The sequence below is a fragment of the Prinia subflava genome, chromosome 2 (genome assembly GCF_021018805.1).
Source record: "Prinia subflava isolate CZ2003 ecotype Zambia chromosome 2, Cam_Psub_1.2, whole genome shotgun sequence".
Taxonomy (NCBI): domain Eukaryota; kingdom Metazoa; phylum Chordata; class Aves; order Passeriformes; family Cisticolidae; genus Prinia; species Prinia subflava.
The window spans coordinates 60584271-60611144 of record NC_086248.1 but is presented as its reverse complement, the minus strand read 5'-3'; the positions used below and the strand labels follow the sequence as shown (position 1 = coordinate 60611144).

Here is a 26874-nt window from a genome sequence, read left to right as displayed (position 1 = left end):
CATTCTCAAAGATGACCTTACATGAAAGACAACTAGCTTTGACTTCTTGTCCCTTTTTCTGGTTCAAACTTTACATTCTCCAGGAAACAGCAGTTCTACTGACTTTACTGACTTTTTTTCCTAGAGGTTTACAGAAGTTCAACAGGATAGCAGATCTATCATTCAAATAAAAAGTTACTGAGGAACTATTTTAATTAAAAGTGTTTATGTTTTTTACAGAACAGGAAGTTGGGAAAAATAATTCTTTATAATTTCAGCATTTCTGCTTTCGCGGAATAAACAAAGTAGTTGCATAATCTGCTAGTGACAGCTCCAAATAAATGCCCAGTGAAAAAAGCAAACTAAAATAAATGAAACAAGCAAACAAAACCCCAAATATAACACACACACCACAAAAACCATACATAAACCAAAAGAAAACAAATGCCCCCCAAACCCCCAAGGTCAATCAAACAAAAATCTGGAAAAATGTACTTCTGAAGCACATGCTGATCAAAGCTTCACACTCCCTTCTTATGTGTGTGCATCAAATGGGTCTATCAATCTTCAGGAAAACCCAACACATCTCACTATTTTGTCCTCTGCTGGTTGTTTTTGAGATTCAATCGCATTGATTCATTCTCTGTTCTTGCAAAATAAATACACTAAGAACTGAAAATGGTGCTTATTTTCTGTGTCTGCTCTCTTTAACAAGATTTACATCAACTGTGCTAACACCTACTTAGAAGCAAAAAACTGCAATGCATTTAGTATCATCTAGGTGGTGAGGGCAATTATACACACAGAGGACCAAAAAGGTAATCACTTGACCAGTACTTGCTGTACGTACACACAGCATTTAAAGTTAATAGTTCAGAGCAAAATATGACCATAAGCCTCACTTTCTTGGCATACTTCAATCATTTAGAATTCAAATGACTTCAGAAAGTAATGCACACAACCAGCCAACCAGTAGTAAATGTGTGTTTGCTAGCTTTAAAATCTATCTGCCAAGCCAACAGCCAACTGATTCCCTTGGCATAAAGTCGACATTTCCAACCTGGGACGTTACCCAATACGGGCACTGTAAAGCCTTTCCTAAATGATGTAATCACGCTGCTGCTGCTGTAGTTCTGGTTTACTTGCAATTTCCATTACAATAAATCCTTGCTACATATTCCTAGAGGTTTTACAACCTTTTTTCCCCTTAAAAAAAAAAGTTACCCCACATTGAAACTTGCCATATAAGACAACAACAGGCATAGTTTCATTATGCCTCAAATTAATCTGTATAGGAAAAAAGGGGGGAAATGGAATTAGTACTTCTCTGAATATCTACAGTTCCATTCTTAAAACGGTGAGGACACTGTTTTTGTTTTGAATTCCGCAAATCAAGAACATAAAGAAAAGTTAAAGGGACAAGTGTTTGACACTTTCATCTCAGAGTATTTCTACAGAAAAAAAAAGAGAAAGAATAAGCTGAAAGAATAGGAATAACTTGTCTTGCAGCAAGCAGGCTCAAGGCACTAAGGCAACTGCATGATCAGTACTGAAATGTCCCATTTTAAATAGCTATTAGGAATGGCTGTTGTACATATCCATGGAAATATCTTTCATAAAGAATTTACTGTGCATTATAGCAACACGATACTATTTACACAATAAGTTGTTGTTCCAGTCCATCAAGTACACAAGGAATTTTAATGCATGCTAAAAAAATCAATTAGGCAATGATCATCTGATTAAACAGGAACATCAGACCATTCAATTCTTTCAAACATACTCATAAATCCAAGCCTTCAAACTTTGACGAAAACTTTCAAAATGTGTGAATATTTCAAGTATATGATTTTTAAGCTTAATGAAATCCATCAGAAAATAAAATACTGCATGCTATTATCATGAAAAAGCAACACCACTGGTGAGAAAAAAGCCCCTTATTTTGACCGGTATTCTACGGTCTTTTTTTTTTAGCAAAAATGTCTTTACAAAACAGCAGAAGATCTTGCTACAGCAAACAGCACTGAAGCACTTTCAGAGGGGAATTGAACTAAAGGCAGAAGGAACCAATCATGGCACTATCACTTGTTTGACTGAGGTCCAAAAAGGGTGTGAGGCAAAAAAGAAGTTAAATGAAAAGCGAATTACTGTCTTTATAATCAGATCTTATTACAAAGATAGTATTTCACTCATAGTGAAATGTATTGCAAAATCAAGGCTGAAGTTTTCAGGTGCTAGCTATCCCTGCATATTAGGATTTTTAATTTTGAAATCATCTCTTTGTAATTCCAAGTGATATCTAAGAAATTAGAAACTGAAAGTTAAATCTGAAAGAATATTTTTCTGCTTTCTGGTTTTACATACATTCCCTGGGTAAGGAGTGCTAATAATCCAAAATTTACAGTCACCCCATGCAAACCAGGAGAGAGAGTTCATGAGATTATGAGATAGTAGTATTAAGACTTACATGCAAGAACAGCATTTTAAAGCCTTGTTGCAACTTGTGTTTCATTCATGAAGACAGACAACATAGGCATAGGTCATCTTGCTCCCAGCTTAGCCTTGCCTTCTTCCCACCTCTCCTTCAATATAAATATTCCTAAAAATATATGTTCCTAACAATATAAAAATCTCTAATTTTCTATATTAATGCATTCTGACAAGAGATACGTCAAGTCTGCAATCCTATCAATTAAGCATATGATTCTTTTTGTACCACCTTCCTTTGTAATACCTTCCCTTTTATATAGGTGTCAAATCTGTCCAAATGCTTTATGTATTTATTTGACTCACACTGAGTTAATTGGACATGTCCTTAAAATCTTACAAAATGCCGCAGCACCATTCAAATTGTTTAGCACTTTGTCCCAGAAGGCTATCACCCATCCTCAATGACAAATCTGTATCTCTGTTGTTAACTGTCAAAAAAGAAAGCGAAAATCTCAGGTTACCATTACTTTTATCACAATCAACCTGCCTTTCCTGTATGGCCATTTAGATATCTAGACTCCTTTACCTTCAGCTGTATTAACGTAAAGAGATTGCCTGGATTTTAAATTGTGTCCCTTACGTAAGGCTCTGTGTGTTGTGCTGGAGCTCATCATCGATCACTCATCAGAGATGAGTTCCAAACTCACTTAGGGGATCTGCTCTCTCTCTTCAGCCCTTTGCAGAATGTATCCCATACCTTCCATAGTCACTTCAACGTCCTGCAGTTTCCACACAGAATTTTAAGAGAATCTAGGGGTTTATTTGCAGCTTCATGTTTGGTGCCAAGCATGCCTAGACCAAACAGCAGTTGTAAGATAATGTCTGCAGTATTTCATAGATGCCCCTTTTAAAACTGGTTAGCAGGCTATGCTGCAGATACGTAGGCTGACTGCACCTGATAACATTTCATCTTTTTCATCCTCTTTAATCTTTTAGTGCTTATGCCAGAGGCCTCCCTTCCTGAGAGAGAGCTCTTCCACCTCTGGGCTGCAGGCTGGAACACACTATGCTCTGCTGCAATATGACACAGACCAGCTAACTACATCTAGGCAATTATCTCCAGTTCTACCACTTTCATTAATTTTAGCTCCATCTTTAGGGTGTTGTTTTTCATCTTCATTTCTTCATTCGCAGCATCCTGTAGCAGAGCCTGCAAGTTAAAATCTGTCAAGTCCCATAGTTCTAACCTCAAGCCACAACACTTGCTGACAAAGAGCCAGACTTAACATTTCAAGGTCTTGTTCAAAATTCAAATATCTTCACAGTTTAACAAAAAGCCTTCTTGTTTCATCCAAGGAAATAGAGCTGACACCCTCAGCTATCTTTGGGCAACAGCAAACTATAACTTAAAATAAGAACAATCTCTCCCATTGATGCTTCCCACCCTTCCTACAGTGTGGCACTTCCACCCTCATAATCCCTCTACTCAATGCTATCTCTGCACAGTACTTAAATCTGAGCACGCTATGTGTTTAAGGCCCAGTATTTTTTAACCAAGTTTTTGGAAGTGCCTTGTGCTTTTGATAAATTCAGTGTGACACTGTAAAGCAGTCCAATTTCCAGAAAGTGCTGAGATTCGTCTTCTGAAACTTCCAGCAACATTATATATTTTTTATATATATATATGATATCTAAAGTAGGTACGTGCTACACAGTTTTAACAAGCGTAGCTAGGCTCTCCTTATTTAATATTCATGTCACAGGAGTAAAAATCCAGCCAGGAATCAAACTGTGGCATCCCGTGCCAAAGACAACTTACCACTCAGCTGGTAAGTTGGCAATTCAATTTACGAACCTGCATTCCTGCATTTTAATCCTTTGTAGAAAGGTGGTAATATATGAGCAATATGAAAAGAACTGGATTCAGATCATTAGAGGTTCACAAACCAAACACACGACGCTTTGGAGGCCGTCCAAAACAGCATCGTGCCTAGGTGCTGATGTCCGTTCAATAAAAGTGGATGTCATAATCGCGCTGTCCTTTCCCCGCAGAGCTGTGGTGCCCAGCCTCGCGGGGCAGCGCCCCCGGGACACGGCCGGGCCGGCAGCCCACGGCGCCGCCAGGGCACTGCCGCTGACGGGGGATTTACCGTCACCCCGCAATCCGCAAACGCACCGCAAACACAGCGCCCATCCCGCCCAACACCGCAACTCACTTCTCAATTAAAAATGTGTCTGAATAACTTTGCTTTGCTTACAGATACACAGAAAAATAAAGCCTCCTTGATTCAATTTCTCCTCCCTTTTGCAAAAGACAAAATGCTTTGCTGCCTGAAACTAGCAACCAAATATACTGTTTGGCATTTCTACACTAAACAATCTCTTCCTCATCAGTAAGTATCTATTTAACAACAGAAAAGAATAAAAATTAAGACTTGTATACTATAATATATTTGAAACTGTTATTCAATTAACTGCCTGATTAACATCTTGTCCTACTTGACGGGTGGTAACAAGAATTGGCCAGGCACCTATCTGCCAGGAGTCCAAAATTTTATTTTATTTTCTATATTTAACAAGAATTGATATAAAAAAGGCAATTGTGACTGGTCAGTTGCACAGAACAAATGTTCTTTCCCATTAATGATCAAGTTACTAATCTGTTGTGCTCACAATGCGGTGCAGAGCTCTCACTGCCTACACTCACATCTCTAATTAAAAAAAAATAGCAAAACATTAACTTCTTGATAATCTCTATTTATCTCTCCCTCTTGAAAACTGTTGTATTTTCCTCAGTACATGGTATGCACATTGAGATCGATCTTCTTAAAAAGCACAAGAGGCCTCCATGAACAGTGAAATCCAAGTGGATAAAAAGGAGATCCTTACCTTTCTATATACTATCATACATAAAAAAAACCCCTGACTTTGAAGAGTTGGAAAAGAAAAAAATAGGAAAAGCTACAGACTCCCATCAAAATGAGGCAAAAAAAGAAAACCAACCACCACATCAACAAACAGCTGATATAAATATGTAACACTTTTGTAGGCACTGGACTACACTAGCCTTGATGTACTGATGTCAGCTCTAGCTTTTCATCTTACGTTTAAGTGTATGTAAGCCAGAGAGAAAGAGAACATAAAAACTCCTAAAAAACCAAGAACAAAACAGCAACAACAGCAAAGAAAAGAACCAAAAAATATGCAAGGCTAAGTGGTGTCAACTGGAAAAAAAAAAGAAAACTCATGGCATTTGACATACTTCATACTTCTCTCTATCCAGCAACAAACTAAATCCTGTTCGAACTGTAAGGGATTTCAGAAAACATTCACACTGTGCAAATAATTTATTTAGTTTTAAAACGTTCCTTCATCCTCCTTCCGCACAAGAAATACTTATTTCTGAGGTTTTTCTCTTGCACCCTCTGTACTACCAGAACGTCAGGAGGGAAGAGAAAGAGAGGAGGGAAACCAAAGCAACCCAGAAAAATGCCGCACAAACCTGTTGCTGTGGATACTGCATTCCTCCCATGGCTGCCGGGGCTCGGCCCTGCATTCCCACGGGATAGCGCTGCGGGCCGGGAGGGCCGTAGGACTGCCCGGGGTAGGGGCTGCTCTGCTGTGCCTGAGAGTGAGGGTTATTGCCCATGCCGTACAGCTGCGGCCGCTTCATCACCATCGGGTCCATCGCGCTGCCCTGCTGCCAAACACAAGCAAAGCAAGAGTTAGGACACGCAAAGGAAAAGGTCACAATCGTCATGCTCGCTGCGGGCGAAACACACACGGGTTTTCTCAACGCTTTATGCAGCAAATATTGACCTGATGTACAGACTGCAAAGCACCATACCCTGCGTTCTCTGATTAATTAGATGAGGTTTCGCATGGACTTCCATTTGATTTAAAACTTAAAAATATTTTGTACTAAAACTTGAGGCTGGCTGTTACCTATATAGACAGAAAGCAGAACTGCCCAAAAATTCCAGCTTAAGAAATAAATATATTGCTGCACACTGATTAGCATCACTGACCTCAGCATTGAAACAAAACCAAAATAAAACCACAAAAATATATCAAGAGAGACACAAACAGTGGACAAGCCATTTAACCTTGAGAAAGTGTCCATTCTCTCACATAAAAAAAAAAAAAGAGAGAGAGAAACTAGAAAGAAAGGAAAGTTTCCAAGAAGTGCAATGCATAGAGAACACTGCATTTCAGAATTTTCTTGTTGTTTTCATGCACACTAATAAGTTTCCAGATCAAAAAGCAAGTCATAACCCACATTTTACATGAAAGTTTATTTGCCTCCTTAATAGACCTCAGAAAATCCAAACTGCAACCAGTGATGGAGGGGGAAGGGAGATAAGGGAGGGAAGTTTTATTTTTAGACTTTTTGGCAGCACTTACCAAGCCCTGTAACAGTTTCAGGACAGGTGTCAACCATTGTGGAGTATTACTCTCATGTTTTATTACTGAGAACTAACTGAACCAGAAAAAACACCATACTTCGTGAAGTGCAGTCCTGTATTGTTAATATGACATCCATTTTTTAATTCCTGACTTCTGGTTAGATTCATGGAAGAATGTGGGGGGAAGCTTTCAAAAAGCCTATCACAATCTTGTCTTCATGAAAATGGCACATACACCCTTCTCCTGCTCCTCCCCACCAAAAAAGACCTATTAATTCACCCAGCCAGCCCACCCCCACCAGGAGCAGGATTGCTTCCTGAAGCACATTTTGCACGTTTTCCTGCAGCATACTGCTGAACAGTTTAATTTTAAAACCTCCTATGTAAGAATATGGCTTCTTCAAATCCTTTCTGGCTCTTATATTCTGATGTAATAGTTATTATGACAATAACTAACGTTTCCCACTCTTATACCTGTTTCTTCTCTTTACTGCTGTTTGTACTAACACACTACTTTTTTTGTTCCTATCCAAAATATGCCCTTTCTAAAGTAACCACTGCTTAATGAACTATTATTCTTTCCTTACTGCAAATAAAATCCGTCAAACCTCATTTTTTACCCAGGGTGTCTTCACCATTACCAATACCAGTTTTCCAGGAATGTCACCCAAAACTAATTAAGCATTCTGAATATGGGCACAACTACACCTGAGGAGGTGGAAATGATAACCTCCTCCTCACATGACATCTCCATTCACTTCAGAAGAGGACTGCCCTTTTTTGCTACCACAGCAAATTCCACATTCACTGCTAATTTTGGGTAAGTATTACTCAGCAATTTTCCCTTTATTGTTTGCTCTGTAGCCAGATTAGAAGTTTCTATTTCTTACCACTAAATGTCCCTGGGTAATTTACTATTTATATTTCATACTTTTAAAAATCAATGGTTCCTCAACCACTTCAGATCACCTGATCCACAACAATTCTCAATTTTGAGGGTTTTTTAGGCCATCATGCACTCTCACCACAGTTTCAACAAAAACACAAATGCTAAGCAGATGAACTATAGATTCCTTCTTACAGGGTCCCAGGTCTTCCTCCTATAGACCACAATACTTTATCTATGTTTATTTCTGTGTTTTAATGTTCTGTGCATCAGCTGTCATACTGTTCTTCTCAAACATAAATCCTTATTCAAAGTGAGTCCTGAGCTTCCTCCATTAGATTCCCATGAAGCCAAACAGCACTTTTCACTGCTAACACCTTTTGTTTCAGGGTATAATTTCCACATCTCATCTCCAATAACCACATTTACTTAAATTCATGTTTAATTAATTTTGAGTAGTATTTTCTTTTCTGCATCCAGTTCAAACAATGCAGATAGCTACACAGCTGAAACAATCTGACATTTCCATTATTAAGACTGCTTTCAGGTGCATACAAACTTTGCCAAACTTCTAGCATTTAGGCTGAAATTTTCCAGGGCATAGGTATGCCTGAGGCTGAAATTCTCTGGAAAATTCAGCAGAAATAGTTCAGCTATGTCTTAGAATGAGGTCACAGAAAAATACATGGTTTATGTTCTCACATAAAACACTTGAAAATACCTCTTGAATACCATGCTTTGAGGCAGAGAATTTTAATTTCCCAGGGTGACACTGGACATTCATGAAAGGCGAGGCATGTGCCCCTGTCAGAGAGAGCACCTGAATGTCACCAGACTGGGAGCACAGGAGGAATAAACAGGAGCACATGAGGGTCCGGCCAAGGCTTCTTCAGAGGAGTTACAAAGCCTATGGAGGCTGCCTTGAATTTGCCAGACCAAGGAATAGGGACAATGAGTTAAAAAAGCAATGGAGACAGAAGCGAGGCAGAAAGAGCTGAAGCGGAGAGGAGCAAACAAGGTCAGGAGGTGACATGGATACAGGCCAAAGAGCCTCTGTCCTTTGGACTAGTGACCTCCAAGCAGCAGAGCTTCTGTGTATGTGTTGGGAGAGTGAGCCTCACTGCCAGTGCACCCCTCCTTCCCTTCTCACCAGCCTGCCATCACTCCACTTCTCTGTGTTCTCTCCAGGTGAGCCACTCCTCTTTCCCTCAGGTGAGATCCCTCCGATTCAGAAGGGTGGAGGGATGAAAAGACTCAGCTATTGCTATAAATCCCATCACCAGGGGCTGCAGTGTCTCACACAAGGCTGGAATCGAGGGGGCTGTGGTCACTGGGAAGCAAGGGACCTGGACACACTCAGAACTTACTGTGAACACTGCAAGTCAAGAATCTGGACCAAGGACTGGAGATACTTGAATATGAGAGGGCTGGACTGAGAGAGCAGTGACTGTGCCTGGACAAATTAATGGGACAATCCACAGAGACCCACCCTAGCTGTCAGTGCTGCCTGTTCCCTCCTCCCTCCAAAGACCTCAGGGAAAAAACAAACAGTAGAGTGTTCTGTGATCTCTAGGGTTGGAGAAGACAGACTTGGTGAGGAAACATTTCTCATCCTATGCACTGGTTGGTCCTTAAGGGGGTGGCAAGTCACCACTGCTATTCCTGACTCTGTTCAGATTAGATCCCAACTCTCTATTGTGGTGTAGCTAAAGGTGAAGACATCTACCAGTGACTCAGTGGCTGTCAACATATTTCTGTGAGGCAAAACAAAATCAAAGAGCCAGCTCTCCCCCAGGCTTAAGAAAGATTATTACTGCAGAAGTTGAGAGCTCTTGGAATTAAGTTTGCCCTTGCAACATTAAGCATGTCTCCTTCACAGATATAGCTGTCTTTAAACCCACAGTCACACTTCAATCCTCAGGCAGCAGATGTGCCTGCTCAGGTGCCCGCCCAGCGCCGGGTGGTGAAGGGGCAGCGTGAGCTGTTCGAGTCACTTACCACACAGGTACTGAGTGAAGGAGACAATTGTTCTACCATCTAAAGTAGCTGTGTGCTGCTCAGCAGAAGTGGACTTTACCTCTGCATCTGCCACACATTTTCACTAAACCAAAAAAAAAATTCAAAATTTACCAATTCATTCTGACTTGAAATCATGGGGCTTAAATTGAGGAAATGCTGCGTATCTACAACTGCAACAACTTTTGAATTTGATCACAGATGTGCTCTGAAAGTCTTTCCAGAAACTGTGTATTTCAAAAAATTTAACCTACAGCCATCAAAACCAGACCAAACTTCCTATAACAATGCCTCAGTTTCCCTTATGTAAAAATGAAAAAAAAAGGGGAAAAAATTTCCAATCCCAAAAATGAACAAAAAAGTCCCATCAGTTCTTCAACACAGAACCAATTTTAGAATTTAATATGTCCATGATCAATACCACTGAAAACTCTCTAACAAAAAGACAAATTTTTTCTTCAGAACAGTGTATGGTGAGAAAGACCTGGAGCCATACACTTAACAGAAAGAAAAAAGAACTGCTCATCAAGTACTGTCCCCCTTATAGTGAAGGTAAAAATTTCAATGTAGCTTTTTCTAGCTTTAATGCATTTACAGTTTTTAGCTTTATCATTGTTGCAGATTTCATTCTTATAGCAAGACTTTCTCTCATTCATGACATTTTGAAAACTTATTTAAAGAAGTTGTTGAGACGTACATATTATAATCTTATCTGAAGGTTCCTTCAACATTTATTAAGTTCCAATGTTTTCTTTAATATCAGTTCCAACAGTTTACAAAGACAAGGTTTCAGTGACAGGATGATTATGAGAAGTATCAACCTGTTTATGCCGTAGAGATCATAACCCAACCCCACCACAAGTGCTGTCTAACAATTACCCAAAATGACAGCATTGCTCTTACTGCATCACACTCCTCTAAAACCCAAAGTGCATGTTTGACTATGAATGGATAATGTGTGTATTTTCACATCTTCCATGCCTTTATCTAATTCTATTACATGCTGTAGTGCTAAGTTTTAATTACTTATTAGATTTTACTTTAGTGTCATTGTAGTAATCAATATCCATTTGTTTCTTTTCCTGCCTTTACAGAACAGTCCATTTTTTCTCTAGTGCTATTTTACTCCTTATACACACATTACCATTTGCCAGTTTATCTGGTGTTTGCTCATGATATTTTTTACTGCCATATTCTTCCAGGCAAGCCTAGATGGATTCTGCCTTTTGCTTCTGATTCCGCACCTCCTCTTCAACTTGCTGCATTTCATTAAAACTTTGAGTAGATCTGCAGTTCCTCAAAATACCTCAGCCTTGGTTCTTTGCTTCAGTCCACAGAAATACTGTAATTTATAACCCCTTTATTATAGTGCCTATCTTGTGTCAGTATCAGATTCATTTGCACATGTACTATGAGGCTTTGTGAGAACAGAGCATTTCATACGAGTTCCTGCTTATTATGTGCTTCATGAGCACCTTAAAACACCCAGTGGAAGGTTTGCTAATGATTTCAACAGGGCCAAGGTTTCATTCCCAGTCTTTACATTGACAACACAACCATTAAGGTAGGACACCGAAAAGCCTACACTACTTACAAATAGTAACTGATAAACTTCTCCTCTCTCCTCTTTCTTCAATGTTTTGTGTAAAAGAATACATAAACTCGACATTCTTGCTATATGCAGAAGTGAAAAAAATTAATATTCTATGCCCACTTCTAAATTTGGTATCACCACCACTTCTGCTCTCCTCCCATCCAGAACAATCAAATAAATCATCTCACCCTGAAGTACCTTGAGATTCAATTTTGTCTTTTCTAAAGTGAGAGAAAAATACACTACCATTTTCTTTAGTCATTTTACCAGTGTTTTCCCAGTTACCTCATCTACACTCAGATCTGAGGCAGCTTGCACAAGAGAATAACTTGAGAAACAGTCTAACCAAAACCAGCTCTTACATTTAAGGTGCTATGCACACATTAGATAGATAGATAGATAGATAGATAGATAGATAGATAGATAGATAGATAGATAGATAGATAGATAGATATCTGCCATTCAGCTATCAACCAGTGTTTCACTCCTAAAAACAAAATGTTTATTTGAATGATATTTATGAATATGAACAGCACCAACCACTGTCCCAAAATACAACTAACGTTTCCATTTAAAGATACAACAAAGACCCAAACCGCTGAAATCTCAAGACAGGGAGAAATGGAAACACTTTAATAAGGTCACAATGGGATTTAGATGTGAATCCCATTCAGGTAGTGCTCTTCTCTACAAGGCACACAGAGCAATTCACTACAAGACAAGAGTATTTACATGACAGATGTAACTACTTTTCAAGTGAAAGCATGCTTTTTTGTTTGTTTAAACAAAAAAAAAATTGAAAGAGGCATTGGTTTGGCTGACAACAGCAAACACAGTGATTTAAAGCAACTATAAGCCACAGAGCCCCCCAAGTAATGCTCCATCATTTGTGCCTCTAACAAAACAACATGAACTCAACACTCTCAAGCAGGCTTCCCCTCAAACTCCTAGAGCTATGAATACAATAACTCTTTGTTTAGTCATTGATCTGCAGCCAAAGCTTCTGTCTCCATATTAAAATTTAAAAAAAGGAAAAAAAAAAAGAGAAAACCCATCGCTGTATAGAAACCAAAGCCTTGAAACTTCCTTATAAATAAGGACAGCTGTCAGTTACCAACATTCCAAGGAAGATGGGCAGGGAGCTCTCAACTCTATGTCAGGCACCAAGTCACAAATTTATCACTAAAGATAATCAGAAGTATTCACTATAATACAATGACACAGCTGGCATGAGGATGGAACTGCAGAAAAGATAATCCACTTCTAGATAATGTCATCATTTGTATGAACATGTACAAGGACGCCTTAGCCAACATTTTTACGTGACAAAAGAGGGAGTATCAAAACAACTCTCATCACGTGTTTAAATATCCATTTAAGAAAGTTGCAAGCAACTCTTTAAAAAGTATGAATGTACAGCATTAAATTCTGACATTAATAATAAAGTCTGAGAGGTGACTAGTAAACAAGCTTCCTATTTTTTTTAAATAGGAAATCTACTGTCAGTTTTACTAAAATTTTAATTTAAAAAGGCGGTTGCACAAACACAATAAGTAATAAGCAAAAACAAAAAGCTGAGTTCAACATAAGCCTATGATGAAAGAAAATCTAGTAAATGAAGAAGCATACACTAGCAGAGTTTTAACATAAATAGCCATTTTCCTTGTCTTAAAGGCTCTGCATACTGTCTGATTTCAGCTGCAGGGAGACATCCGAAAGATTATTTCCCACTCAAAACAGAAAGCAAGTAATTAACAAGGCAAAAGAATGAAAAAAAAAATCAAAGCTATGTCCCACAAAAAATCAACTACTACTTGGCTAGAACATTTACAAATAATTTATACAAGTAGCTGTTTCTGCAGGGTGAGGAAGAAGGATATACTGTTTTTCAGCCTTCTTCTGAGTCTTCTTTAACACACACACAACCCAAAAACTGTAAACTCTGTGTATCAGCCATTCTCTATTTATAATTTTGCATATAGATAAAACTAAACAACTACTGAAAGAACAAATCACAACAAACATAGCAAAGAAAAGAAACCTGTTTTTAATGAAATGTACATAACTAACGTCTTCAGTTGCCACTACAAGTGCATGCAAAGGTTAAGACAACATCAAGAAGCAATTATACACATTAACATAGCTGATGGCCAAAACAATCCTAGGCTTCTCACAAGCTCACAGGGATATATAGCTCAGAACTGCTGCCCCTCAAGTTGCCTCAGTCACTGCCAGCTACTGACAGCTAATAGGTTACTCTGAAGTCAGTTAATGTGTGTCTTCTGTGCTCATCACACCTGAACACTCAGTCTTCTCCTGTAACCCACATTCCTAATATCAAACTTCTTCCAGGAAGTACTCAGGAATTATAATCTTGTCTTTAGATTTGTTTTCTCCAACTCGGATGCCCCTACAAAGAAGATCACTTTTCTTTAGGCATGCAGAAGCTCTACTCCCCTCCTCAACAAGTTTGCAGCAGAATTCAAGGGTTCTTTAAAAAGTCTTCTAATAAACTTATTTGCAACGATACAACAGGTAACTCATTCCAGCTGCTTCTCCTATGTGCTGCCAGATCATGACCGGGCTTTGGCTGCTTCCATCCACAGTCCAGTCTGAACTCAGAAGTGCCTGTGTTGGATGGTTTTGCACCAATACACCAGCTTTGGCACTGGAGCGTGGTCAGACACAGGCAGAGCTCTCAGTCTGGCATTTCTACTGTCAAAATAGAAACCTCTAGCAGGACAGCAAGGCAGATAGCAAAGGAAAATAGTAACCTAAAGTTCTCAGGCTAGATTTACCAGTGGATGCCTCAAAACTTTAAGACCTCATCAGTAGCCACGGCTCTGACCCAACAAGGAAGAAAAAATCCATTCATAAACCCAGAAAATGAAGTTAAAAAAAGCAAATCCCCACCCAGAATACCAGTTACTTCTATTTTGTCTGGCAATGAGGTTCTCAGCTTCCTAGACAAGTAAACACCTTCACTCACTGTGCATGGCTGCCATCTGGAACTCAGAAAAAAAATTCCCTTACCTACTTTGTACAGCTCTTACACAAACACAGTGTTAGATGGACAGAAAAGGATGTGCTAAAAATAGTGTCTGTCAGCCAAGGAATAGAGCACTGCCCTGAGTGGAACGAGGGGAGCTCTGCAGGAAGGCTGCCCACAGAGAAGTACTGCAGTAAGAGGGGGAAAATGCACAACGTCCTAAATATAAGTGACGGGGGAGAGATGTGAATGGAAAAAAATCCTACATCCACTTAAAATTTTAAAGAAAAAACTTCCTAAACATTATATTCAAGTAGAACTGAATACACTGTTTCAGCTACTTGACTTTACTCACAGAAATAAAATTAAAAGTTAGATGTATTTAATTGCTAGAGAGAACACTAGCTGAGAAAGTGACATTGTGGACACTGGGGATGACAGAGAACCCACAAAAAGGTATAACCAATCACATCTAGGTCACAAGCCAAAAGTACATACAGTTAGCTGCAGATTTTTTCCACTCCCAGTGATATATATAGTTCTATATTAAAACACACACACACAAAAAGGTATGCTGGTCATATATCCTCAGCATTTATGGCAAATTATTAATCAAGTCCCACCTGAAACAATTTGTTAAATTGATTTTAATCACTGGGCCTCTCATGTGAAGCTTTGTATAATCAGCATTTCATTTACAAAATTAATTGCCTGATTGATTCTCAAGAGGCAGTAGCTGTCATTACACTGCTGTCATAACTTTTGAGTAGGGGTGTCACAACACTGAATTCTGACAGTATGAAGAGCACTGCTATTTAAAAAATGAGGGCGGGGAGGTAGGGGGGAAACAAATACAGTGATTTCACAGAATTGCTCTTTAGCCCGATAGAATGTTAAAACCATTTCCCAGCAGTTTCAGCCAGCCTCCCCGTTTTCCATTCATTGAATAATGCGCTACTCAGCTATTCAGTATCTTTTCTTAGAGGCAGGTTCATTTAATTCAATTTTATCATAGTTGCGGTTGCATAAAATGAGTTTGTTGTTGAATATACAAAAGATTTAATCACAGGCCGCTCTTAAGGTTATTTGTAGAGCAAAGTTTGACTTTCAAACACATGGAACTTTTTTCCACATCCTAAACCTTCTGGAAAGCTATTTTCAATTAGATTTTTTTTTCTGCTGTTTTTAAACAAAGCAAAGCAAACTGTAACTTTACAGAACTTATCTAGGAGCTCCTTTAGGAAGCTTTTTTTTCTTCCCTTGGCTTTTAAGCCGTGTATAAGCCTTGGAGCCCTGCCAGAGTTGGAAGCAAAGCTCCTATATTTGCTGTAGTTACTCCTATACCCATTGCTACTATATTCTTGGAAAAGAGCGGTGCTCTGGAGAGGTGGCGCAGGCCAGCGGTTAGGGCACTGAGTCATGAGACAGGACTTCTATTCCTGGCTCAGCAGCTGACCTGATATGCAAACACCAGCACAACACTTCACCTTCCTGTGACTGGGTTTTCACTCTCATAACAACAAGTGTTACATGCACTTTTAACAAGGAAAGAGACATGAGGACTTGGGGGAGACTGATGTCAGTTATTAGGAAACAAGAAACAGGACTACGAGTTGGGAAGAGTAGGCTAAGGGAGGAAAAACCCCCAAACCTCTAGAAGATGTTGAAAAGGAGAAACTGCATCAATAGGCTGCAACAAGGTACTCTAAACTTAGAGAAACCTACATTCCAAAGAAAAAAGGTCCCTGGAAGCATCTTAAAAAAAAAAAACACAAAAAAACCAAAAAAACACGACCTTAAATTTCTGCTGCTACATCACTTGAAATAGTATTACTGCATTTGGAAAAAAATCACCTATTTCTAAGATAAGCTCACAAATAAGCCCCTCAACTGCTCAAATTCAGCCTTATACACTATATTTCATCATCAAGTGCTCATGAATGAAGCAAATGTAAAACTTCTGGGCCATGTTCTGAGATTACACTATCACCAAAAAAAAGCAAATGACAACTCTTCAAAAACTGAATTATACTTACTGCTGGTATTTGTAATTGACCTCACCAGGGCAATTCCAGAACAAATCAGAGTCCAGGTAACACTAGAACCTAGCAGATAGTTCAGACAACAGAGCCACTTTTCTCTTCCTACCCCCCAGTTCTTACTCTCACCCCTAACTACTGTCAAATACTATCTTCCATTCCTCTCTGCAGTGCTCTGCCACTTGAGTGGCTTTATGCAATTTTCTTCCCTTTTTGCAGGTGTCTGAGGTCATGATGAATAAAACTGGGGAGGAGGGGACACATGAACAGGGGGACACCAAAACAAACATAATTGACGAAATTGATAGGTTACTGAAATAAAGATGCATAAAAGGTAAAAGAATGGAAAACTCCACCAGGCAAACAAAAGCAATTAGTTGTTTTAGTTTTCAATAGTCATAACATGAATTTTCAGCTAAGGGAGGTTCAGAAAGTTCTGTCCACACAGAGAAATAGTTGCCAGAATTTTAGGTTATATCCTTCTGCCACACCAGCAAGAACTCAGAAAAAGGAAAGAAACAGTCACCCTGCCTACAACACAGCATAGCAGACTGGGACACTAAAAAGAAGAGCACTGATTTTCTGCATCTGTTGGTTTACAGCTTCCTAGCAGGTAGTTTACTGATTAATCTAACATTTTCTCTTTTCAAGCATAACTTTTTTTTTTTTTTCAGTAGAAAATGGTCTTAATTAAGATAAGAAAACAGGGGAAAGCCCCTAGCTAGAGCCAATATATGCAGAATTCCTAAAAGGATATGTTTGGCATCAGGGTAATTGGAAAGCAAACTTAGTTCTATAACAGAAGCCCTGTCACTTCTTCAACTGCCAAGAAACTTCTCTCGTAACATATTTTCTATATTAAAACTGCTTCCTGTAGAGCCTGAGAAAACTTGCTTGCAAATAGTGCAAAATTTTAAGTTACCAGGAAACAAACCAGTTCATCTTTTTTTACCCTGATTCCATAATGATCTCTGCATGACACTGGTTGAACATGGCAAAAATAAAGCATCTCAGTTAGAGACAAACCAACAAAGTCAGCTCAACCCAAGGGTCCACTACAGACAGATAATGAATCTGGAGCTATACACCCATATTGTGGGGCTGCAGCAACAGAATTTCGGTGAGTACCTGTGATTATTTTGCATGTATAATGACCTTTCTTATCACCACAGACACTGTCAGCAGCATGGAACTAACTTCCTGGGCAGGAGCGAAACAAACAAAAATTCACCAGCAAGAGGTGATTTAAAGCACTAGAAAATGGTAGGAAGGAGGTGTGTCAATAGTTAAAAATTAGTATCAATCACCAGAACAAATTACAGTTATGAGTGGTAATTTTCATTATTGATTGAAAACATTTAATAGTTAAATTATAAATTAGAAGAAACAGTAAACTGATGGTTGAAACCCTTGTATCACTTGAGAAAACAATGTGACTAGAAACCATGAATCCACACACTTGCCTACATTCACACCCGCTCTATTGTATAATGTAACTGATTCCCAAGTATCATTTTACAATTCTGATTAGGTCTTACAAAAATCTTGTTTATTAAACTGCTTTCTTTAGGCATTCATAGCTGCTAATTTGTTTCCAACTCAATCATGTATCATCTGAAAAAGACTACAATGCAACAGCAGAACAACACTCCTGGGATTGCACTTCATCGGGATTTTAGAATTAAAAGGACTAAGACTAGAGGAGCTCTAGATTTCACTTTGAAGATGGTTGTGGTAGCACCCTGCAAGTAATTCTAGAAATACTAGTGCATCTAGAATGTAGCAGCTGTACTGAAACAAACATAGCAAGTAAAAACACAAAGTATTTAGGGAACTGTTCATCCTTTTATTGTAATTTCTACAGTAAAAAAATTATCAACACATATGTATTTATACAAACATTTCGAAAGTAAAATAACTTTCTGTTACTATAATTTAAAAGCTATGCTGATTTGAAAATAATAAGCTCTAATTCCCACAGGTTTTAAACAAACTTAAAATTTTGCAGAAATTTGGGAATGACTTCCGAATACCTTTAGAAGAATGACCTCCAAAAAACGTTTCTCAATGTTAATGCAAAGTTCACTGTGGCTCACTCAGGGTCAAAAAAGTCAGACCTGGATTTAAACCAGGTCAAATTCTGGTTTACTCTAGAGCCTTCATCTATTTCTCAAAACTGGCAGAAATCACTAAATCTTCATAACTCTTCTTGCAATCACAACAAATGGGACAAATTCTTCCACAAATCCTGGCAGACTATGAAACATCCCAGAGCATCTCAGCTCAAACACATGCATATAATACACACAGAGGTTAAGTGCAGAAATAAAGCAGTAGGATTAATCATGGATATGAACACCTCTGCAACACATCATATAGAATGTTCAGAATTAAAAGCATAGTTCTAGTATAACTACTATTCAGAACTTACAGTTTCTATACAAAGAAGGCATGTGTTTTCAATATATGATAATTTTCTTTTAATATTACACCATTTAAAATTAAATTAAAAATCAGCATGTGAGGCATCTCTGGTCAAAGAAATATGAAAGCAGGAAAGCTGATCCGCTTCTTCAGTATTTCTCAACCAAAAAAAATTATTTAACAGGAAACCTGATTATGCCATATTCATAAATTGCCTTCCCTCTTCCACAGCAGCAACCATTATATTTTCAAATTCTCTCTGCCTGAAAACTCTTGGCTTCTTCCCACTTTTATCCCCACCTCTTATTTCCCAGTCCTTAAGAGAGCCCACATCAGCTGTCATGCAAAAACACCAACACAGCTTTCTAAAGGCAGTTCAAAGAAACTTCTTTATTTGTTAGAGAGGATCTTCAGGATTAATGAGCCCTCTTTGGGCACAACCCAAAACAGAGTATTCCCAACTCCCTAAAATTATTAAATCTAGAACAGAAGTAAAATTAACCATCAGATTAGAATGGAAGGAAAGAGAAGGGAATCACTACCTTCATAAACACCAAAGCAGCACAGGTACAGGGAATCTTTTCTGTAAGTCTGAGTAAGCTATTTCTGGGGACAACAGCTATGTGAGTATATTTACATCTAAACCTTCTCCAAGGCGGCAACTTACATCAGCACCTTCCTGCAGCTGTTGAGGGCTCAAGACAGTTCACTCAGTCCAAATCACTTGGCCTAGTCAGAAGAGGTCATTTAGCAGCAAAGACAGATGTTTCTCAGCTGACATAACCAAAAGGCAAAATGAAGCAAATAAACCCAATGACTCATTTTATCAACAAGGTATCTGCATTCCAATTTCAGGTATTGTTCAATTTAGAAAAATGCTATTCATCTGACATTAATTTGCAACCTTCAGTTTAGATTAAAGAGCTGCAGATATCACACGTAAAATTCTGAAACATATGTTCCCTTTATTCATCAAAGAACATAAATCTTTACTTAAGGCCACACTGTTCACTTAATATCTAACCTGACATTTCAGCTAAACCCAGCTCTTCTGCTGAGTACTATCAATTCTTGAACACATTCTTCCCTTTCTCACTTCTATACTCCTACCCACAGTTGTTTTTCTTTTTTCTGCTCAGCTCTTTGATGCAAAAAGAAATTGAATAAAAAAAGGAAAACTGAAACTGATTACACACCAGAAATACTGTCAAGTATGAAAATGAAATGCTACACATTTTTAAACTAAACTGCTCAATGCCAAAGAAGAGGAGACACTGGTTACAAAGCCAACACAGAAAAATAATCATTTCAGGAAGAAATACACCTGAACAACAGACAGACAGATAAAACTGAAATGGGATATTACACTCAAAAATACACAAACATCATTAGACTATTTTGACAGAAACACAGAGTTTCCAAAAAACAGAAGTAATTCAGAAAGTTGAAATAATACTGAAGAAATCCATATATCCTTTCACACCAAATCTATGTAAAGTTCAGCTTGCATCAAGCTTTGGGGAGAGAAGGGAAAAGAAGAGTAAGTATCACTAATTCTTTTTTGCTCAGTCTGTTACTACTACAGGATAGATGAACATCTGCCATGAATGTTAGGTCTGCCTTATCCTGTCTCACAGCTGATGGATAGATTAAATGACCTCCTGATGTCACTTCAAGCCCTGTTCTTCTATGATTTGGAGGTTATTACATCACCTCTATTTTATTATAAGGTTTCTCCCATTTCTGCAATTTTTCATTTCAAGTCATAATCTTCAATTTCTAGCAAAACTAGACGACATGGACATCACAACACCACAAATGTACTAGATACATCGATAAAGGAAAATTAAGGGAATAAAAAGAAGTATGTGCTTCAAACCAGTCTTCTCATAAAGAGTAAAAAAGATACGTAAGAAAAACTGTTTTCAAGTAATTTATGTTGGTATTTACAGAAACTGCAAAAACAGTGTAAAAAATGTTGACATATTGCTGGTTTTGGCGAGGCGTGAATGTAAAGATGAGATGAGCAGTGCGCTAAGCAGCAAAGGAGATATGGGGAGAAGACAACCAGAGAAGATGGCCAACTTCAAGCCACCATCCATGTGAATACCTTTCTCTAGGTACCCACCTTTGACTGAAGCAGGCAAGAGACATCACTCCTATCAAATACACTTTCTACACATCATCACTCTTCTCCTGACTACACTGCCCAAAAGGGTCCCTGCATCTTCCCCTTCCTCTGAATCCAATTTGTGTTGCTCGTTGCACAACTTGTGCCTAGCAAGTCAATTATGGTCCTGTTCTTGTGTAAAGATCAATAAATTCCAGCAATTCTCCGAACAATTAACATTTTTGGAAGCAGTTTTTTCAACTACATCAAGGAAGCTTCCTTCTGTGATCCATGGAGATGCATGCAATTAGAGCCACAGCACAACAAAACGCAAGGAACAGTGAGAAACAGCAGACAAAATGTATCCAACACGGAACTCATTACACAGCCGCACACTATTCCACCTGTTGCACTGTACACCAAATACTGGTAACATCACGGGGTGGGGGGGGGAATGCAGATAGAGCCAAGCAGCTAGGAACAAGAATTCTGATCCCTTTTTATATCCTATTGTTATCCACAACCCAGGAAGCTGTTAATTGGCCTAAGTAATTGGTTTAAATACCCAAGTCCCATTATAAAAATATACTATAAAAATGCTTAGACACTTATCACAGCCAAGAAATTCTTAACTAAAGTTCAAAGCTGAAAAGGCACAAGGGACTTGTCTACACTGAAGTAAAAAAAATGCATAATTATACCAATATAACTATCTCAGTGTGGAAACTTTCTCCAGCATAAGAGTACCCTTTCCCTCTTAAGCTTATGTGGTTTGGAAGCAGACTAAGATAAACCATAAAAACTCTTATTCTGGTACGAGAGTGTCTCCATAGGGAGCTATATTGGTGTAATTATAGCATATAATTATAGCACATAGTTGTACTGTGTAGACAAGCACTAGATGCCCAGTCCACATATATTTTCTAGCAAAACAAATGGTTATCAATTTCCAATAAAGGCGCATAAAATACTTAGCTTTTATTTTTGTTTGATGCACCTTCTTCATTTTAAAGTGATGAATTACTTCAATTAATCTTCCTTGAAAATGCTTTTCTCTTTGCTATTCTATATGGTAATAGATTGTTCTTCTGGTGGAGGCATTGTAAACTAACACTTCGAGAATGGCTGCGATATCTCCCACACTGATTTAGGCTCCCATATAAAGTAAGTGGTGAGAAATCAGGTACACGGAAGGAATAAGGTGCTGTTTACACATCTGACTGTTAGACTCGCACCTTTTATAGTACATCCCCAGCCACTTTAAACAGTCAAGTGCTTCAATAATTTAGTCTCTATCCTTCTGACAATTTCATTCTCACCTCATTTGCTATAAAAGTTAAAACATTTCAGTCAACCTTGAGGAAGCCATGCCTCCCCTCCCCCTGTACACACTGCAGGGAAAATAGTACATCTGAAAATCATGCCACTTGTTGAACTTCAAATTATAAGAGAGAAGCAAAAAGGAGATGCAAAATTTACAACTGCAAAAGACTCCTCAGAATCTTTTGAAAACAAGCAACTTTTCAGAGGATACTTAACTCAGAAACTTAACCCTACGCCAAATAAACTGCTGCCCTTTGTGAGAAAGATCCCTTAAAAAGGATGCAAACAAAAATATGGTTGTGCCAGTCTCCAAAAAGTAGAAAGCACTGACTACAAAGATACCAGTAAAATTATTAATCACAATAATACTTCAATTTGGGCATTTTAAATACTAAGAAAGGCTATATGAGCCTAGAGATAATTAAGGATTTTAATACCCATTTTTCAGGATGAGCAGGTAAATATCTTTAGCAAATTGTGTTTTTTCCTCTTTAACCATTTTGAAAACATGATACTGCCAAGAAGAGCTCTATGCAGGCTAGGTATCCCTGTGTCTCCTTTTGTCCTAAACGATTTAATCCCCCAGCACAACACCAGGTTTTGTCACCTTGGAATACATCTGCAGCATTCAGAATACACCTTGTTTGCTTCCACAGCCACCGTCTCTCTCGGTGGCAGAGATCTCCTGACAGAGCCACCCCTTCCTAACTCCCCATGCCCAGCAGAGCCCCTCAGCCCTCCAAAGTGCTCACCAGGTTTGCTGCTCTGCACCGTGTCCCCACAGAGAGACCCCTGGGAGCAACCAGTGGGGGGAACATGGAGCCACAGGGAGCACCAGTGCTGGGTGAGAAGGATCACCACAGCAGGGAAGCTCCTTTCCAGAGGTGCCCACTTCTCTGCAGGTGAAGTGCCAGCAATGGGTAAAGAGTTTTCAGTGGACTGTGAAGCAGCATCTACACAAGAAAACTGCTGCCCTATTTCCAAATCAAAAGCTTGCATCTCTGCACAGAGGAAATTGCGTACCTAAGCATGAAGGTCAACTGATCTAGAAATTCATCCTGGTATTTTCAAATTTGCCAGTACGCCAGTATGTCTGCAAATATGCTGAGCAAAAATAAACAATACTGACAGTTCTTACATGCAAAAATTTGACATACCAAAAGAAAAGCAGCAGCAAAAAAAAAAAAAACCTGAATAGGCATTATACAAAGGACAACAAAATAGAAATGTGTCAAGCTTAAGCGGAAATGCGTATGAAAACCATTCGTTCCAACAGGTTAACAAGACAAGGAGAGGAAGCGAAGTTAGTCCAGAACTCCAACACAAGTCGGGAGTAATCTGCCTGTATGAAAACACTATAAATAGGGGGAGGAATTAATTTCACCTGCCCTTTGACATCAACACCTGAGCTTGTCGGCTTAGACTTCCTTTAGAGTGAGGGGAAAACCATGAAACTTTAGGAGCATGATTCATGAGACTGGCATTACACATCTCCTTTAGGATGAGATGATTCACATGACGATCTGACAATTTTTTTGCACCAAAAATACACAAAAAAATCAGGTACAAATGCCTACAGTACATATGGTTAGATGAGTTCCACCCTTGAAATCTTATTTTTCAAAGATACTCACAGCTTATTTGGCCACTGCAACCAATGTGTTCTGTATAATCATCATCCTTGGGGGGAAAAAATTACTCTCTGCCTCAGATTCTCTCCTTTTAAGAGAAGGATAACAATGAGTCTCTGCTCCAGAGAAATGTTAAGAAATTGCCTGTCATTATTTATAGACTAATTTTACACTCAAGAGGCAATGTAGTGAGGAGTTTGGGCTGACAGAAGCCTGTACCACCACCTCATGGCCTGACACTCACCCTCAGTCGAACTGGCCATATTCTCCCTTGCTTTACCTCTGTGCTGCAAAGATTATGCTACAAGTCAGATCTTCTCAATGATCTGGCTGAAAGCTAAACATTCACAGGTCTTGTTTGGCAGGATTAGTTTTCAGACAAATCTTCGAGCTGATGTGACTCACCTTATGACACAAGGGAAGCAGCAGGGAGCTGATAAAAAGGTGGGCCTAGTCTTTATAGCAGAAGTGGTCTTAGATCAGCTTCAGACAACCATCAGACACACACAGTGGTGCACGATCTTTTAGCAACACAAAACTGGATAAAAGAGTACTCAAGGACTGTAACAAAAGGCTACTGAAAAATGCAGAAATAAACAAATTAGGTTTTCAAGCTTTCTTCAGTTCTCCCAAGAGAAATTCTGGCGTGGTATCTACATAAAAAGCAGATGTCCATTTGGTTCAACACATATTTTCCTGTGCATTTATGTGTTACAACCTTTCTCCTGCTGATTTGCTCTTTGTTTTAGCCTGCGAGCCTCAAAAGCCAAGGACAAAAGGCTGTCTTTCTGAGGAATACCCACGTGGACCTTCTGATCGATGTACATAGACTGAACTCAATTTAAAAAGTATTTGCTGCTTATTCCCAAGTATTAATCTAAAAATTACAAACAAAATACGTTACTGAATGCTCAGTATCAAACATTTGGGGAAAGAAATGGGAAACCCTCCTCCCTGTCATGTTCATTGTCTTGTTGGATACATATAAACCCACTTCTGGAGAGGAAAACTGCATTTCTTCCTACTTCTGCCACACTGGCTGAGACAATTTGCTCAAGTAAGACAGACAACCATATGCGAAATCAAGAATTCAAAGAAAGTAAAAATGTAATCAGAAATCATAAATATTTGAACCTTCCATTATGATGCCATGACTAGCTGCAGCCTCTATCAAAAAGCACCTATTTTCTTCCTCCATCTCTTCAAGGAAGGCATCAGCCACAAGCAAAGGAAGAATTTAAACTGAATGTCAAAAAGCAGGAGTAAAAGAAACACAGAGGGTAAATTTGGTTGGTTTTTTTTTTTTTCAGGCAACAAGACTGTTGCAAATAAACATCTAAGTGTTTTTAGAGGCAAAGCAACAGAATTTGGAAACTATCATACAGGAAGAAACTGGCCTCAGTTCTTTCTTGAATTACTAAGGTATTCTCCTAGAACAATGGAACCTTAACTCAATAGGCTTCATTCACTATCTTCAAAAGATTCCCTCAAATAAAATATGACACTGTGGAATAACAAACAACCATCGCTAGCAGCTCGCTACACCCCCAACTTTTGAGGATAATTAGAAGGAAAGGAAATCTATGAAATGAAGTACAAAGTACTATAAAATTGCATAGAACACATCTAGTACACCACATCGCTACTTAATATAGACAATTATATGCTAAGTGTTCCCTCTCCTCAGTTCCAGTCTTTTCTACTCTTTCCATATATACAGCAACAGCACACTTGAATTTTCATGCAGACATCTTTACAAATACCTTTTGGGCAAATATATATATATTTTTAATCACACTTGCCATTCCAGGTAAAAAAAACCTACTATCTACATCAGCATTTACATTTCAGCTTGGTTTTGTCTCCTTTGTTTGTTTCTCTCCTTTAAGTCTGCTACTGCTTAGAAGATCAGCAACAGAGGAACCCAAAACAAAAATACCAACACCACCCACAGATAACTACTTGTACAATTTTTACTATTATACTGTCAAGTCTTGCCAGGATTTGGGGGCTTGCTTGGTTGGTTTTTTAGTGGCTTCTTTTTCCTTTTTCTTAAATGCAACCTGACCTCTAGTCACTAGGAGTGCCTGCACAGGAAGCTGGATAGTGAAGACACTTTCCCTGCTGCCACAATTTGTCCAACAACTTTTGTCAACTTGCAGGACAGAGGAGCAAATACAAGTTAGAAGGATGGAGGAAACACAGATCAGATGGATGGGTACCCGGCTATACAGTCACACCAATCACTCTTGCACAACTGTTCAAATTGCAGAAGACAGTAAGGATGACTTTTCCATCACTCCAATGACTTGTTAAAGTGAGAAAGACATTTTAAGAAAGAAAAACAACTATCACGAGACAAAGGAGCAAAAAGAGATTATGACATTTGGATGAAACAAAGTACGACGACTTTGGGAAAAATAGAAATTAAATAGACGTAAATAACCCACAAATAAATCTTTCATTAACTGAAGGGGAAAACACAGAGGAAGAGTGTTGAGCAACCACATCACACATCAGAGCTGACATATAACAACATTAGTATCTGCAGAACAAGTAAAGACTGCATCCACCATTCTGTCAACCACATTCCAGCAAAGTAACAGCTCACTCAGGTTCTCCTCGACCTTCCTCTTAATGAGAAAGTGCATGGTTACTGTTGCTATTATTATTGAAATGAGCTCAAGAACTAAAGGAAGGAACGTGTGGCTATCTAGGCAAAGTCTTCCGAGGACAGAGAATCCCTCTCCACTGCTTGTTCAAAGAGCTGCATTTAGCAAATTTTCTGTGAACAACCAAATCTCTAAACGTCCCAATATATTAAACAACCAGTCCATGTACCTAAATCTAATACTTTTCAAGGGTCCAAATTAATCCAGAAAATGTTCTGATTGCCATCAGCAATCACACATAAAGCTCTCAATGGCTTAGACTGAAGAAGCCTTTAGATTCCTAGCTAATTCTCGGAAAATCTGTAAATATTGGCCTCTACTTCAACACTTTGATCACTTCAAGAACACTGTTCTAAAATGCGAGACACTTGCTTT

The 26874-nt window shown here is 38.6% G+C and overlaps 1 protein-coding gene across 1 annotated transcript in view; it reads right to left on the bottom strand.

The window, feature by feature from the left end:
* Positions 1 to 26874, bottom strand: part of ARID1B (AT-rich interaction domain 1B) — a 322513-nt gene that overhangs the window by 283879 nt on the left and 11760 nt on the right. Inside the window, exon 2 of the mRNA XM_063390178.1 lies at positions 5912 to 6109. Within this exon, the coding sequence (XP_063246248.1) occupies positions 5912 to 6109 (198 nt within the window). The remainder of the gene's footprint in view (positions 1 to 5911; positions 6110 to 26874) is intronic.